Here is a 15,971-nt window from a genome sequence, read left to right on the forward strand (position 1 = left end):
TGACTCAGAAGGGGCCTGGGGCAGAATCAGCCAGAGTGGCCACAGCTCATACACATGTGAGTCAGTGGAGTGGAATGCAACCCTGAGGATGCTCTCAGCATCGAGGGGCATAATGCAGCAAATGGCTGCAGGCTACAAACCAAGGAGGATTGCATACCTACAGCATCAATCCCCCCAAATTGTGGCCTAGACTGGAAGGCAACTCCCCATTTGCCTCTAGGATGCTGTATGTGCAGGAGACAGACAAGATGCATGACCCACAAAAAATATCAGGGGGTTTATGATACTGACTCCCCTCTGCCCCCCTCACAGATCTCTGCTCAGGAGAGCCGCAGGAAGAAGAAAGAGTATGTGGAATGTCTAGAGAAAAAGTAAGTTTCTTCTTCTCAGTCTTACTTTGAAAAAAGGAATCCTGACCATGTGCAGGCTGCCTTTCTAGTGTTTTGTTCTCTGAATTGCTCAAAGAATACAATTCCTTGCAAGGCTGGCTGCCCAGGAGTTTGGTTTGGGATCCTGCCCCTACTCTCCTCCCTCCTAGAAATCCTCTTGTGGGATAAAGATTGGGCAAGAAATTTTGTGTTTCCATCTGCTTCATTTGGCTGGTCCCCTGCAAAAGACAGGCCATTTTGGCTGCCAGCAAGGTGGGATTTTGGGTTTCCCCACTAGAAGTTGCTTCTATTTTGTCTGTCCCATAAGTGGCAAGCTCTCTGAGGGCACTGATCGTGGCTTTTTCCCCCGTCTTCCCATGAAGGTGGACACACGAATACTTGACAGCAAGAAAAACTTTGCATTGCAGTTATTCCTCACTCTCCCCCACTTCCACTCTCTGCATTATCTTTGTTTTTCCGCTTGCAACCTTGTTTTTTTATGCATGGCAGGCATAAGCCTAAGGTGATGTCACATGACACTGACTGGGTGGAAAATAACTCCTATGCTAGCAACCCCTAATGCACATTCCCAGGCAAAGAAGAATGCTGCAATCCAGGCACAAATTCATGTTTCTGTATAATTACCATCTTCTTCCCAGTTACTAACACCATCTGAGATCAGCAAATGGAAAAAAACAACCCCCAAATCCAACTTTAAATTAACTCTTCTCCCTGATGCTATTTCTCTTCTCTAGTTGCACAGAAATGCTCGATTAAAGCAGATGATTCAAGGCGCCTCAGTGTGCATGGGTATGTCCAGGCATCAGAGCACATCACCTCCAGCTAGTGTCCCATATGGGGACCTTCAAGCCAGGGCTGGGGAGCTGGCTGACCTCGCTCAAAGGGCAGGTCCAGGGCGTTTGGTGCTGGGGCCTCCTCCCCAGATGTGGCTGTGGTGCCTGTATGTACTAAGCAGTTTGTTACGCTAGAGCATTGCTATGACAGATGGCTTTCAAACAATGCCAGGTTTAAATGTGAACCAAAAGCAGCATTCAGTGATTTTTTTTTTTAATAGAACATGTCTTTGGTCAGCTTGGCTTACTAAAAAGTGGTTTGTCAAAGCCTGTACTTGGGCCCTTCCCCATTCAGTTTGACACTTTTGCTGGAAGCCCAGTTTTTGCACGGAACGCCTGGTTTAAAGGCTGTGCTGCAAACCTCCAGCAGGATCAGGCTGTGTCTCTGGCTTGCTTTTCTCCCGACCTGGAGGCACTCCCCTTCCCTTGTCCCAGCTGCAGCCCAACCACTTTCCCGTCGGAAGCGGTGGGAAGGAGCCTGCAGGTTCTCTGCTGCCCTCAAGTGCCTGCAGTCGGAGCTGGCCCAGCGTTTGCACAGAACCGCCTGGATTTCACAGCCAGGGCGCAGAGCCCAGGGCAGGTTCTCAGGGAGGGGTTTGACTTTGTCCCCCTCCTCCTTTTTCATGCTTCTTAGCGGGGTTTGGAAGGGATGGAAATGTCTGCATAACTTTGGGTCTGTCCTGACTTGATCTGCCTGTAACCAGGAGCTCCTGTCTCTCCCAAGCCTCAGAAGACCCTGAACTGGGAACTGTCACGTGTAACTGTCCACCTGCACTCTCATCCCTTCTCCATTGGAGCTGGTTGCAGTCAGGTGGGCCAAGTAACATTTGATTTCAGGACCATATCTGCAGGTGACAGATGAAGCCACTGAGCCTCCATACCCCATGAGAAGCGAGGACAGCATTGTCTTAATCTCTCTGGCCTTTGTGACTAACTGGCTCTGGGTTTTATTCCCATAGGGTAGAGACATACACAACAGAAAACAATGAACTCTGGAAAAAAGTGGAGACCTTAGAAAATGCAAACAGGTAAGAGGAGCTAGACTGGCCCTCTGTGGGTAGGGTGGGGTGGGTAGGAAGGGAAGTCAGGAGCACTGGAGTGGGGGGACAAGAAGAGAAAAGCAGGCTCCTCCTGCTCCGGCACGGGTGCTGCTTGGAGAGGTGCTGGTTTTCAGCCCATGACAGCAATGAGGCAGCTGGGTTTGGTTAGCAAGCCTGGAATGTTTGTGTTGGGACGCCAGGACACTCTGCAGCAAGGGGAGGGAGGGAAGGCATGTTTCCCATAGCACTTCGTCCTTCTCCCTGCAATCCTTTGGGCCCATGCTGCTTTCTCCATTCCCCTGCAGGGCTCTGTCTGTCTCCAGGGCAGATGCATTGAGGCCTCTCACAGCAGCCTCTCAGACCCACTGTTTCTGCTTTTGGGCTCTTCAGAGAAATAAAAGGCCCTGGTATATTGTGGCTGTTTCAGGTTTCTCTTGAGAAAGCTGAACAGACTTGGTGAATACAGGGAAAGCCCATTATTCTAATAAAAGTAAAGATCCTAACTCCCACCAGATCCAGGGCAATTTGTTGTGCATGTGGTGTTCCAGCCCTTTCTCAGCCTCTTTTGGGCAAAGCAAGCCCAAAGAATCTGTCTCATCTGCTGCTACTGCTCACCTGAAAGGAGCAAGCTTGCTCTCACAGCCCCAAAATTCTCACACCCAAGGCTCTGGGTTTCCTCATGGGAAGCTCTGGTGAGCACTTGTGTGGCTTTGGCCAACCAATAACCAGGGGAATTTGCTTCCTTGGAAGCAAATAATGAAGACTTCCACCCTGCAGTGGGGGTGGGCAGCTGGAGCTAGAGGAGAGCCCAGCTCTTTCCCCTCTTACTGGGCACAACAGGTGTGAGCAAGGGCAGGCTAAGTGCAGGGGATGCTTGTCTCTATAGCTCCATTTTTATCAGCTCACATTGAAGGGGAGAACCACAGCCAGAGAGCCAGTTCCTCACTCACTCCTCAGCTGCCATGACAGCTCATGGAGTGCTCCTAGAGGCTTCACTGCACACCTTCCTCCCATCCACAACACGAGTGCAGTGGCCTTGACTTCCAGGCCTGACACTGGTGCTGGGGCTTGCCAGGCATGGTCTGGCTGAGGTGTGTGAGAGCCAGAGGTCTCCTGTCTGCCAGAGATACAGCTGCTCTCATGCACGGGGCACAGCTTGCCCCCTGGTCTCTCTGGGAGTGTGGGCAGCCCTGATGCTGGAAAAATGTGAGACCCACCCTGAAAAATCAGGATGCTGGCCTAAAAGCCAAGAGATTTTAATTTTTTCCCTTAAAATATACATTGTGTTCTTTCTAATTGGGTTTGGATTTTGAGCACTGCCAGTGGGACACTCTGTGCTTCTCTCCCTCCACATGTACAGGGAGAAAAACAGGATTTGGAAAGGGATAAAGCTGGGATTCTCCTGCAATCTCGTGGTTCCAGGACCTGGCATTTTATGAAAGCTCAAACATATTTGTTTAAAACAGTCAGTGCTCCCAGAGGAAAAGTCAGCAATAGTCTCCATTTCAATAATATGAAACTCTTGGGAACTGTGCACTCTGTAATCTCCCTCATCCCAGATTCCTTCACCAGCTCAGTGAAGGGTTCACTAGCTCTTGGTAACACCTACCACTGTTTTGTATTATGTGTGCAGATGCCCATGAACAGTTAAATGGGGCAGAGAGACCTTAGCATGTGTTCCAACCAGGGCAGTCAGAGAATTAATTAATTGCTGAACTCAAGATTTGGCTTTGCCTACATTCCTCTGCAGAATTTGCCAAGACTGAAGAAGCTCAAGGGGATCACAACTGTTTCTTATTTCTCTCTCCACCACAGTTTGGGGCACAAGTCGAGCTTCAGAGTACGTGTCTCTGAATGAAGTGGGAGCAGGCAAGCCTGTGCTAAAGGTCTGACCTGTCTACAAAGTTCAGCCTCCATGCCAGAGCTTGGTTTTCATGGTATGCTGGCTCTCCACTGCTCTGGGAATTGACTGGCTGGGCTTTCAGGCACCCAGGAGTCCTAAATAACAGTCATTCATAATAGTGGGTAGGTGCAGTGAAGGTGGTGGTGGACCCACTGATAACACCTTTTTTGTTGTTGTTTCCCAACCAAGCCTGTTTGGTCAGAGAACTTAAGCAATATACAGCAAAGGGGAGATAGTTGTTTGCACAAGAAGGGAAAATCAAGGTACAATGTGAAGCGGGTAGTGGTATTCTTGGCTCACTTACTGGCTTCTACCTCCTTACTAAGTTTTGATATGCATTGTTTCCTATCACAGGACTCTGCTCCAGCAGTTGCAGAAGCTTCAGGCTCTGGTAGCTGGGAAAGTCTCCAGACCTTATAAAATGGCTTCCACGCAGACTGGGACCTGTCTAATGGTATAAGCTTCATTTCCGTCTTCCTTTTGGCCATGCTTCTCCAGACAGCTTTGTTGATTGCCTGTCTTTGCCCTCTTCCCTGCTGTCCAGCTCTGTTGTCAGTTACATCTGCTCTTTCCTTTTATGTCACAGTCACCAGAGCTGGGCCCTGTGTGATACATACATCAGTTGTTTATGCAACAAAATTAGAATAATTCCTGCATTTTCACTGCCTTCTTCTTTGGGCAAAAAAGCACTTTGTTTGCTTTTCATTAGCTATTAGCCATTCAGCAAAAATCTTCAATGAGTTTCCATTGTAATGGGCAGAGTTTTCTTTTGCTGAGCTGGTAATGCTTAATGTTTAACTCAGCAGGGCAGATGAACACTCCAAGTATTCATCCCAGTGGGCTTTACCTTGTGTTTATCAGCAAGAAATGGCATCTGTTCTTGCTATGCCTGCACATAGGCTTTGTTAAATCCAGCTGGAATTCTCTTTGTCCTTTTGACTAACCATAATAATTTGGGGTTGTCTGTTGTTTTGGTAATCCCTATTTGCCTCATAGTGGAGGATCATGGTTAATAAATATAGGCTTCATTAAGGAGTATTAGGGCATGCCAGTGTGTAGCCATAAATAGAATAAATTGCTTATTCTTCATCTCCTTTTTTTTTTTTTTTGCTGGGGGAAATTTCTGATCCATAGTAAAAATAAAATCTTCACCCCTGTGATGTCTTTGGAGGATTGACATAGTAGCTGCTCATGACAAATTTGTCAGTTAGTTTTCTATATCTGGTTATCACTTCTGTACTGTTAGCAGTCACAAAATGCAAACAGATGGTGAGGTACTTGCCCCACTTTCTCAGCACCCTCAGTGTCCTGAGGGATTGTTTTTTAGTCCTGGTTCAATGAGTTTCCTTGGTTCCAGAGCCCCTGCTCTGTAATTTCAAGCACTTCCTCCTTTCAAAATCTGCTCAACCTTTTGCTACTCTTTGCTGCCCCCATGTCAGACCAAATTTTAATGACTGTCTTTTTTTCCCTGCTCTCTGTCTTCATTCCCAAGTTCTTTCCACATTTTTGGGTGTGACCCAGCTGAGCCCAGTGACTCATTGCTCCTTAATGCAGCAGCTCATCAGAGCACCCCTGGCTCCAGCAATTCTTCAGTGCTACTACCTGGAATAAACAAGTCTAGAAGAGGTGCCTTGCAGACATCCTCTGTGCTACAGGCTGATATAATATCTAATTTAGCTTCCCAACAATGTCCTAGGTCTCCTTGCTGCTCCCTTTGTTGCAGGCATCCCAGCCCACACACCCACTTCTCTCAGACTTCCTAGCTTTGAAGCATTTCAAGAATTTGTAATTTGCTTTTCTGTCTTTGACCAGTTCCTTTCATAAGCCTCTGAGTTCTCATTTTCCATTTTCAAATATAGCATTCCTTATTATGACAGATATATAGAATCATTGTGTCTTGCAGCATGGGAGTGGAGCAGGCTACCCTTCTTCTTTAGCCCTGTGTCATTGCTGCTGACTATTTGTACTGCCACTTCCTGAAGTTCTCCAGTGGTGAGCAGTCCTCTGCCTTCTCAGGCAAACCATTCCAGTGCTATGCTATCTTTCCCAGATAAAGTTTTCTTGCTATCTCATCTCAATCTTCCTTGCAGCAGCTTAAGCCTATTAGAACTTATTCTGCCCATTGTAAGCAAGATCTGTTTATTCTCCCTTTGGGCAGCTTCATTTTACATATTTGAAAACTCTTGGTTTTGAGCAACTCCCTTCAGTTTGGTCTGCTAAATCACCATGATTTCTTCTGTTTTCCCTCAAAGGCTGAGTTACTGAATCACTGCTTGTTCCCAGAGCTATCTTCCAGATTTTCTCCAATGGCCCTGCATCTTCTTGGAAGTATAGGGCCCACAGCTGGGCATAGTGTTCCACCTGAAAGCCAGTACAAATCCAACCAGAAAGCCTGTTCATAATGCTTGGGCTGAGATTTGCCCTTTGCAAAGTGACACTGACCTGGACCCATCTTATGCATCAGTTTCACTCCCAGAGCCTCTTCTGTAGGACAGCTGAAACACATAGCCACTGATTTATTTCCCCTGTTAATCACTCCTGCTATCTCAGAGCTATCAGCAGGCCTCCACATTTGTCTGTACAGATCTTCCCACTGTTCTCTTGGACCATTTCTTCCCATGGTCAAGATCATTCCAAATTTGAATATTGACCAGAAGCCAGTCTGCTTGTAGTCTCTCCCATCTGCAGATTTGATACAGTCCATCATTTAAGTCAAGCTTAAAAATGCTGAATCTTGCCAGATCTGTAACAGATCTCTCTGCTACTCCATCTGCTACTTCCTCACAGTTTGACAGTGAACCTTTGCTAAATACACTCTCAGTATGTCTTTTTCTAATTATTAATTTTGCTTCCACCTTTCCAAATGGTTTTGCAGTAGTCTTCTCTAGCTTAATTTCCCTCAATTTTAAGAGGTCAAATAATGAGATGGTCAAAAGCTGTGACATAAATGGTACTCAGAATCAAGCCAAGAGTTCCCGTTATGAAGCGTTGTAGAGTTTGAACTAGAAGTGAATCTGAGCATCAGAGTTAACCTGAAACAAAACAGTAAAAACAGTGCTGTTTTGCAAAACCCCAGCTGAAAGCCATGTTAAAGCAAGATGTTAAGTATACTGCTCTTTCTCAGCCCAAAAAGCCTGGTTTTTTTTAGAAGGAAAGAACAGACTTTACAGGGCTGGCTCCCTTTTCTCCAAGTTGTGTGTTTGGCTGTGATAATTCCAAGCAACATCCATTCAGAATTTATTTTTTCCTCTGTTTTTGTTGAATAAGGATTCTAAATTTTTCATGTGCCTGATATGACATGCTTAGACAGTGTCTATGCTGCCTTCATTTAATGTCCTTACTTTAAAACCAACCATGAAGAGTCTGGACAATTGAAATCCCTCTTTATATAACATAGTATCCCCATATTAGTATTTCATCTCCACATCTCCTGGAATCCACTGGTGGTCAAAATTACCTTGATGTACCAGCTTCTGTGCATTACTTAGGCACAGGTATTCCAAAATAGGTGACTTCTGAAAAGCAGTCAAGCAATTGCTGGTTGTCTCCACAGGCATCCACCCAGATCAAATTTGCTGTTTTATACATAGGTAGTAGACATCACCAACAGATGCATCACCTCTTTGGCTGCTCAGTTTGAACACTGAGCTGGCAGCAGGTGGTTACAGACCATGCACGGTGCATGAGTGTTCAATAATTTGGCTCTGTACCATTTCCCATGTGTGTCTTCTTGCTCTGTACTGGCAGTTCCCTAAGCTCTATAGAGTCCCTTATGATCAACACTGGCATTTCACTCTGAAGCTTTACTGTTATGGCTGAATTTCCAGACAGCTCCAGACCTACCTGAGGGAGATTTCAGGGAAGATTTCCTGTACCTTTCTCCTGTTATCACTGCCTAGTAGCTCTGACTGGTCTGCTTGATAGCAGAAGGCACTGACACATGGTCCTGCATACCTACACGTCAAGCATAAAGTTAACCCTTTCCTAGAATTCTGCATCTTTACTATCAGGTATTAGGCAACTGCAGTTCTGCTGTCATTTCTGTCCTTGCATGGATAGTAGCTTCACTTTGCTCTCTGTGTAGTACCACAGATTTCTCCCAGTGGGCTTGTTTTCTTTGCAGCCCACAACAGCTCCTGCTAAGCCAGTGGTCAGGTTCCATTTTGTCAAGGCAGAATTTGTCCCTTCTGTTGAGTCTCCCTTTTTTCAGCTTGTTTCTCAGCTATGCCTTCCACTATCTCTCCTCAATAGAACAGGCAAGTTCTCACAATTGAACCAGAAATACTCCAAATAAAGTAACGAGAGGAAGTTTCTGACTTCCCTTATTGAATTTGCAACAGAGATTAGCATGGCAAGCCCCTTTCCTGTCTGGGGGACCACAGGTACCCAGTTTTCAGTGTGACCAAATCTTCTTACACAGCCTCATGTTGTTGTGCTGTGGGGGGAGTGTTTCTTCATGGCTAGTGATACTGAGTCTCTGCTGATCTCCTTTTCAGGTGCTGGCACTCTGCTTCGTTCTGATCCTGGGATCCCTGATGCCCTGTCTCCCTGAATTCTCTTCAGCATCACAGACAGTGAAAGCAACACCAGCACCAGACATTTACACAACTAGTAAGAGTGAGTCTAATGTGTTCCTCCATTTCAACTTGTCAAACAATTTCCAGCTCTTCTCTTGACACTCCCTCCTGATCAGGCATAGCATCTTCACCTCTGTGCCTTCCCCATATGCTGGGACCATGGCAAGGGAAGACTCATAATCTGTCTGTGGTACAAACTCCACAGCAGCTCCTTGTTGGGCCTGTTGTCATGCTGTGCTAAACATTGTCCCAAAACATGACAAGTGTCAAAGGAAGGAACATGAGGGAAAAGTCCCAGGGCGGACTGGGTGTCTTCTGAAGAGGCTGTATGTCCAGGGGGGCATTTGCTTCATGAAGCTGTGGGGAGGAGGGTATCCTGCACAGTTCCACATGGACAAGGCTGGGTGAGCATGTGCTGAAACCACCATCATGACCCACACCCACTGCAAGAGACCTTGTCCCCATTGTTAACCAATGCTCTCCTTTTTTCCAGTTCAGTCACGGAGCCTCCTTTTCTATGATGAGGGTGCTGGCTCCTTAGAAGAGAGCTATAGCTCCTTCCTAACCATGGACCATCCTGAGGGGTGGGAGGCCAAAAAAAGGCAGTCTGAAGAAGGAAGGCCTCATCTGGCCAGGACACATGAGACGGCTAAATATCTGAGTAAAACGCAGGGGGGTCCTGCCCAGAACCAAACCGACCCAACTCTCAGCCACCTCAAAGAGCAATTCCGTGAGAGGTAAGCAGGTGGGGCCACCTTCTGAGCCCAAAACATATCATGGTGTCTGGGGATAAGCAGCAGGCACATCCATCCCCTCTGCTGCAAGCTAAGGACAGCTGAGCTGCCCAGGACAGGCAGCCAGCTAAGAGCCATGGCTGGAGGAGGCCAGTGCTGGCAGGGAGCATAAGAACAAGTTCATTTTCTAGAGCAAAAATTCGGCCATAAAACAGTGTTCCACTTGCATAAAGATGTGGAGGGCTGGATGACTCACATGGTCCCAGGTTTGTGTTCCATTTAGTGCCCTGGGGAAGGAGCTCAGCCTGGTCAGAGCAAACTAGCCGGGCACACAGAGAGGTGGATTTGCATAGGAGGCTACAATGAACCTTGACTGATGCCTTGTCTTTTCTTTTTCTCAGGGAGACAAGCTCCAGTGAGACAACTGAATTCTTGTAGCAGCTGCTGGACCTCAAGGCCTCATCTGTCTGATTGCAGGATTCCCTCCTCACCAAGCAACTGAGGGGACTTGGCAGGAGAGGACACTGCATTTAGACACTCCTAAACTGGCCTTGGGTTCAGCTCCTCCCCTTCCCCATCGTCCCCATTAGTGCTGATCTCTCTGAGGGGAGTCACAGGACTGCCGAACCAGCAATAAGTGTCTGGAGAAGCCCTGAGACTCCCTCTTCTCTGGCCTTACCTCCTGCTTAAATGAGCACTACCCTATGGATGTGGGCTCACCTTGGAGAGGAGGGAGATCAGGGGAAGCCCACAAACTATTCAGCTCACTCCCCAAAGCCTCCAGACCAAGGGGGCTGTCCCCACATGTGTACCCCTTGGCTACATCAGATGCACCTGAAGGAGAGAGAAAGTGCTGGATTTACTGTCCTGCCTGAGGGTTTTAGGAGTGGGTGAAGCTGGTGCTCAAGAGATGGCTCTGGAGAGTTTGAGCTCATTCCTTGCCCTCCATATGTTAGTATATTTCTGCTTCCATTGAGAGAAAACCTAGTTCTTCCTTGCTCTAGTTTTCTCTTGATGGACATGCCTACGTAACTTCAACACCAACTATCTGCAAAGATCTGCACACAAACGGAGTAGGGGAGAGAGATCCCAGACAGATAAATCACCATAAAAATTAGCCAGCAGCTTCTGGGTAACCAGAGCTCTGAAAGAGAGAACAACTTTCCCTCATAATCCACTTCTCCCACCCTTAGCACTCCTGTTTTGGCAGGGGTGGTATTTTTCTTTCTGTTCCCAGCTTGGGCCCTACAGTGCAGTGCTAACCAGGTCAGTGGTATTCTCACTTTCCATTCTGCAAGCCTCCCCCTTTGAGAGTGAGTGGGAAAAACACATTCCCATAACCCAACCCCTATCCCAGCTCTTCATCCCTGATTCTGCTTCATGCCTAATGGGGTCTTCCTAGGAACCACCAAGGAGAGCTCTACAACCCATTGGAGGGCTGTCAGATTGTTCCCCTCACATCCTCTGTGTGCACCATAGTGTTGTAAAAGCCACTGAGGACATACTGGCATTTCTGGAGACAGCTGCATCTGTCAGGAAAGAGGTGTTGTGTTGGAATTGGCCAGGGTCACCAACGACATTTTTAGCCCTCTTCCTTCTAAATGCTGACAGCAAAGATAGCAAACTCCTGCCATACCACCTCTCAGGCCAGACTTGCCAAGTTTGGTGTTGAAGTGACATCATCTCAAGCCTATGCCATTCTCTTTAGCATCCAGACACCCATTTCTGACCCTTCTTCCTCTCCAGCAAAATTCCTGCAAAAAGGCAGAAGTGTCTCCCTCACTCCATTCCCTCAGCTGCCATTTGATGGAAGGACAATGTGGGACACGAGTGTCAGAGATCTGGGATGTGGCAGGGTGCCTCTGTGTGACACCAGAGTCCCTGTGCACTCTGCCAGGTCTCACAGCAGGCTCCTCTTCTGCTTCATCAAGCACCCTCGACTCACTCTGCACTGCCCCAGCCTCTCCCTTTCCCCCCCAGGGTGGGAGTGGAGAAGGCTCCCTTTAGAGGAAGGATGGGATGGCTCTTGCTCAAGGACTGAGAGAGGTGAGGGAAGGGCCCTCACATCCTTCTTTTCTCCCTATTGAAAATTGGTTTTGCCCCTCCAAGTCATTTAGGAAAATTTGGCTGCAATCGTGCATGCGTGGCCAGTGGGGCGGTGAGGAGGAAGGCTTTCAGCATCGCCCTGCTCTCCCCACAGGACCCGCTGGTCACCAGATACCACTGCATTCCCCATGCTCCACCCCAGCACAAAGAACCACTGCCGGGTCCAAGCACACCCTCCTCCACCCAAAACTTCCACAGAGCATGTCCCCATGCCTCCCACTCCCACCGTTGTACAGAGATCAAGAGCAGAACTCGTTTGTACATAATGAAACTTATTTTGTATTATTGCCGATCCCTTAAGATATTGTATTTTGGAGACTCTCAGATCCTATTTTCAGTATTGTATTTTATTAAGAATTAGTGCGGGCTTGGCATCTATGAACTTCTTCCTTGTAGCAGCTCACTTTCTACTTATACTCCAGCAGCTGCTTCTTCTTTCTTAGGTTTTTTTTTTGTGTTTTTTGTTCTGTTTTGTTTTGTTTTCAAGCCACCCTTTCTCCTCCTTCTATCACTTGCTCTGCATTTGCTTTATGAAGCAAAATAAAAATAAAATAAAAAGATGCAGCATCAGCCCTGGGTTGACAGGTGCTTTTATTGAAGCATGGTTGTCATGCCAGCCCACATCACAGCTCCTCACCTCCTGCTCCCTCTCCTGTTTCCTGGACATGTGCAAAATTGGTTCAGTACTGGGACTTCATACTCCATGTCAGGAGCTAGAAACTAGAAACAAACTTGCATGTTTTATTTACAGCAGCACTGTCATTGTCATTTCTTCTGCAGTTCTGAACAAGTCAGAACTCTTCTGCCTCAGTTTCTTTTCCCCCCCATCAAAATACCACTATCATCTTCTTGAAAGGAGAATCATCATGGAAGAAAGTATATGAGGAGCAAAGAGGTACTTCAATGAAGAGGCTGTGCAGGGATCTGTACAACAAAGACATAGCTCATAGCATGGTGGTCCTATCCTGTCTGAAAAAATACCTAAATCTTTTCATTAACTGTAAAAGCAGAGCAAGTGCACTTAAATGGGGAACAACCTTGGTTGGTCCTGGTTGTCTGTCAGCCTGTACCTCTGACAGTCCGTTTATACTTGCGAAAACTGAAAGGTTTTGTCCTGATTTTGTGTGAAACACAAAGTAACCGAGGCTCTAAAAACCAAATTTTCCTATTCTAGCAAGTTTCAAGTGGGTTCATTAGAATTTTGCCATTGAAGCAACTCCTTGGAGTCAGTCCTCCATGTCCGGAAGGCAGCCCACGCAGGAGCACCTTTGAAAGATGCTATAAGGTGTCTTTATCTCCCACCTCTGGCTGGGCTGGTACAGCAGGACTGTGCCACAGCAGAATGTAAGGCTTGGGGCTTACAAAGGTCTCTTTCTGCACATTGTAATTTCTTTGTGGAGAGGAGTAAAGCTGTTGCCTTGCTGTTTTGACTGAGCTGGCCATTGAACGGTGTCTGGGAGAGACAGGAGCTCTCTCTTCTGAGCCAGGTGTGAACTGCCAAGAGGGAGTTTGGTGTGTGATCATGGCAGGTTAGTCTGACATGGTTTTGCACACCCATGCAGAGCTCCCTTCCCCCTGCCCACCCACCAATGCAAGGAAATGCCTGACCTTGCCCTGCAGTTTCTTCCTGGGCCAGAACTAGTTGTGAGTTGACAACCTGATGTTTTCCCTGCAGTTCCCTGCAGCACCCCGTCCAAAAGCAATCTCCTAACCCTGTGTCAGTATGATGCACCTTCCCCCACTACGGGGTGGGGCTGCTCCCTGCACTCATCAGATTTCATCCAGAGGAAGGGCTCAGCCCTGCTTTGCTCAGCCTTGCGAAACTTCACACAGCTCTGGGAATTGCCTCCCAGGGAGATTTTGGCCTGCACCCTTCATACACACTCCAAAACAGGTGCAAGAGGGAAGTTCTTAAAAGAATGAGTTCTCAGGCTTTGGCTGCTTTAACACAGCCAGACCAATCAGAACCCTTCCATCAGGAGAAAATGTCCCTTCATCTTGACAAATCCTCCTAATTCTGCAGTCTACCAGATATCTCTGAGCTGCTCAAAGCAGACACGTTAGGATATTTTGATCCCTGCTATGCCTCCCAAAATGCACCAGCCAATCACACCTACCAATTTGGCTACAGTAACTAATTAGAGCAGATTGAGAGAATTAGCAGAGCAAGAGTCACCTTCTTTACAAGTCACCTTCAGCCTCACTCAGTTGTGCTTGATCTGCTCCAAGTGCCCCAGCTGAGCTCTGCCACAAGCTGGGCGTCTGCCCACTCAGGGTCACATTTCTCAGAAGCCCCTGTGCTGTCAATTCATACAAGCCCTGAACAAAAAAATGCTAACAGAACATGGACTTTGTTTTTCAGAGACAAATTATTCCCAATTGTTCTGTTACCAGGCTAATTAAAAAGGGAAAAAAAAAAAAAAAAAAAAAAGGTAAAATACTTAGGTTTTGTGGCTTGCTGCTGCCAAAAGGGTTATTGGCAGTGCATGGCAGCAGCCTGGTGGGTATGTTTTGTTTGTTTCAGAAGGACATGGGCTGTTAGGGCTCTCAGGTGAGTATCCATGCTCTCCAAACCTGGGAAGATCCCTCTTGCTGTTCCCTTTTGGGAGTTGTGCTAGCTGTTATCTCACATATCCATCAAGGGATAAACAGGCTTTGGTCCTGCTACCAGGCAAGAAGCCTGGGCTTTTGAACACCTTCTGGGGAAAATGGGGCAGTTGCACCCCCTCACAGCCCCCAGGTGCTTGGGGGGCTTGTTAACAGTGATAGTACCTGGACAGACACTGACCTGGCCTGCCTCAACAAATCTGTGTTTTGATTTTCTAATCTGGTGGCTGAAATGGGGCTTAGAGGTGAGCAGGGTGGAGGTTTTTCTTGTGCCTAGGGAAGGCGACTGTACCTTCACAGAGCTTTACTCACTAGAAGTGCTGCTTCCTGGAAAGCTCATGTCCTTCCTATGCCTGCAAAAACAAGGATGGGGTCTGTATGGTAAATACCAATATGCCTGTGCACTGTCCCCCATGCCCACACAGAAGGAAATCAGGGCATAGGAGAGGCACACTCCTGTGTGTCCCCCAGGCACGCGGGTAGGCACCAGGTAAGCAGGTGACTTGGCTCAGCTGAAGGGTGCCAGGAGGACAGGACTGACCCAATCCTACTGTCCAGCCCCATCATCCTCAGACAGCATCTGCCTGCTCTTCCAAGTCTTCAGGGAGCTCCAAGTGAAGGGTGATCCCATTCATGAGAGAAACACGAAACATCAGCAGAGTCAGGTGGGCAGAGAGAGATGCAGAAGCCTGTGCCATCCATTACATCACTTCATGCAGGCATATCCTGGGTTGTCTCCTCCAGACAAAATCTGGCCTGCCCTGCCTGTGTGACAGCTATACAATGTGGCATGTGGGTAGAAAGTTACCAGCTCTGTTACCAGCTTCTCCCCACAGACTGTGGAGCAAGATCAGGCCCTTGGGAACCCACTGTCCAGGCCTTTACTCTGACTTGACCAAAGGTGCTGTTAGTTCAAAGCTCTGCTGTGCCTGCAATAAGGGCCTCTGCTTCCTACCCTGAAGCTCCTTTCCTGTGGCATTGACACAAATACCAGTGAGAAATGCTTTGCCTTCCTTCCTTCCTACCTGGAAGTCTGGACCCTGCTCTCACCCAACTTCCTGTTTGTCTCCATCCCTGACTGGTCATCCACTTCCTCAGCCTGGTGGCCACAAACTTGTTTAACTATAAAGGACAAGACAGATGTTTCCCAAAACTCCCTGGGAGCAAGAGGGGACCAGCATTTTGCATCCCCTGTAGCTTCTCTGGGTAGCCCATCTATGTCCTGCCCTGACAGCCCAGCTGGCACAGATGAATGTGGCTCCCATATTCCATGGCAACAGAGGCTCCCTAGGCCAGGAAGAGCCCAGGGCAGGAAGAGAAACATCTCACTGTGGGTGGTGAGAAGAACAGATGCCACTGGGCAGCCGCTGCTTCTCTTTGCACAGCCTGCTCCCAGCCTCTGTGGCAGCAGGAGGATGGAGCGGGGCCATGCACCCATGCAGGGAGTACGGGCAAGCTCCCAAGCAGGTCTGTGTCCCTGCAAGGGAGGATGAAGCTGCTTCCCCAGGGCCGGCTGTGCTTTGCACAGTGCTGCTGGGGGAGGGCTCACCCAGCAGCGCTTCAGCTTTCAAGGAGAACAAAACCCCTGTGGGGGCTGGAGGGGCTGAGTCATACAGTGAGGAGGGTGGGGGCTCACTGCCAGTCACGATTCCATGGAGGAGTGGGCTTGGGGGCTGTTGTGCCCCTGAGAGAAACAAATCCCCCAGGAGTGCAGCCAGAGAGAGATGTCGTTGTGACTTTTAGGGCCAGACAAATGTTCAGTAACTTGAACTGGAAGTGCCA

The 15,971-nt window shown here is 48.0% G+C and overlaps 1 protein-coding gene across 3 annotated transcripts in view; it reads left to right on the forward strand.

The window, feature by feature from the left end:
* Nucleotides 1-12,122, forward strand: part of CREB3L1 (cAMP responsive element binding protein 3 like 1) — a 44,997-nt gene extending 32,875 nt beyond the window's left edge. For 2 of the 3 annotated variants that reach the window (XM_039705578.1, XM_039705579.1), the window contains exons 7-12: nt 313-371; nt 2,182-2,250; nt 4,520-4,619; nt 8,662-8,782; nt 9,236-9,479; nt 9,878-12,122. In XM_039705578.1, the coding sequence (XP_039561512.1) occupies nt 313-371; nt 2,182-2,250; nt 4,520-4,619; nt 8,662-8,782; nt 9,236-9,479; nt 9,878-9,914 (630 nt within the window). In that variant the 3' untranslated portion in view covers nt 9,915-12,122. The remainder of the gene's footprint in view (nt 1-312; nt 372-2,181; nt 2,251-4,519; nt 4,620-8,661; nt 8,783-9,235; nt 9,480-9,877) is intronic. The other variant, XM_039705580.1, reaches the window with a different exon arrangement.
* Nucleotides 12,123-15,971: the final 3,849 nt, after the last annotated feature.

Source organism: Passer montanus, unplaced genomic scaffold (assembly GCF_014805655.1).
Source record: "Passer montanus isolate IOZ18808 unplaced genomic scaffold, ASM1480565v1 scaffold18, whole genome shotgun sequence".
In the NCBI taxonomy this organism is placed as follows: domain Eukaryota; kingdom Metazoa; phylum Chordata; class Aves; order Passeriformes; family Passeridae; genus Passer; species Passer montanus.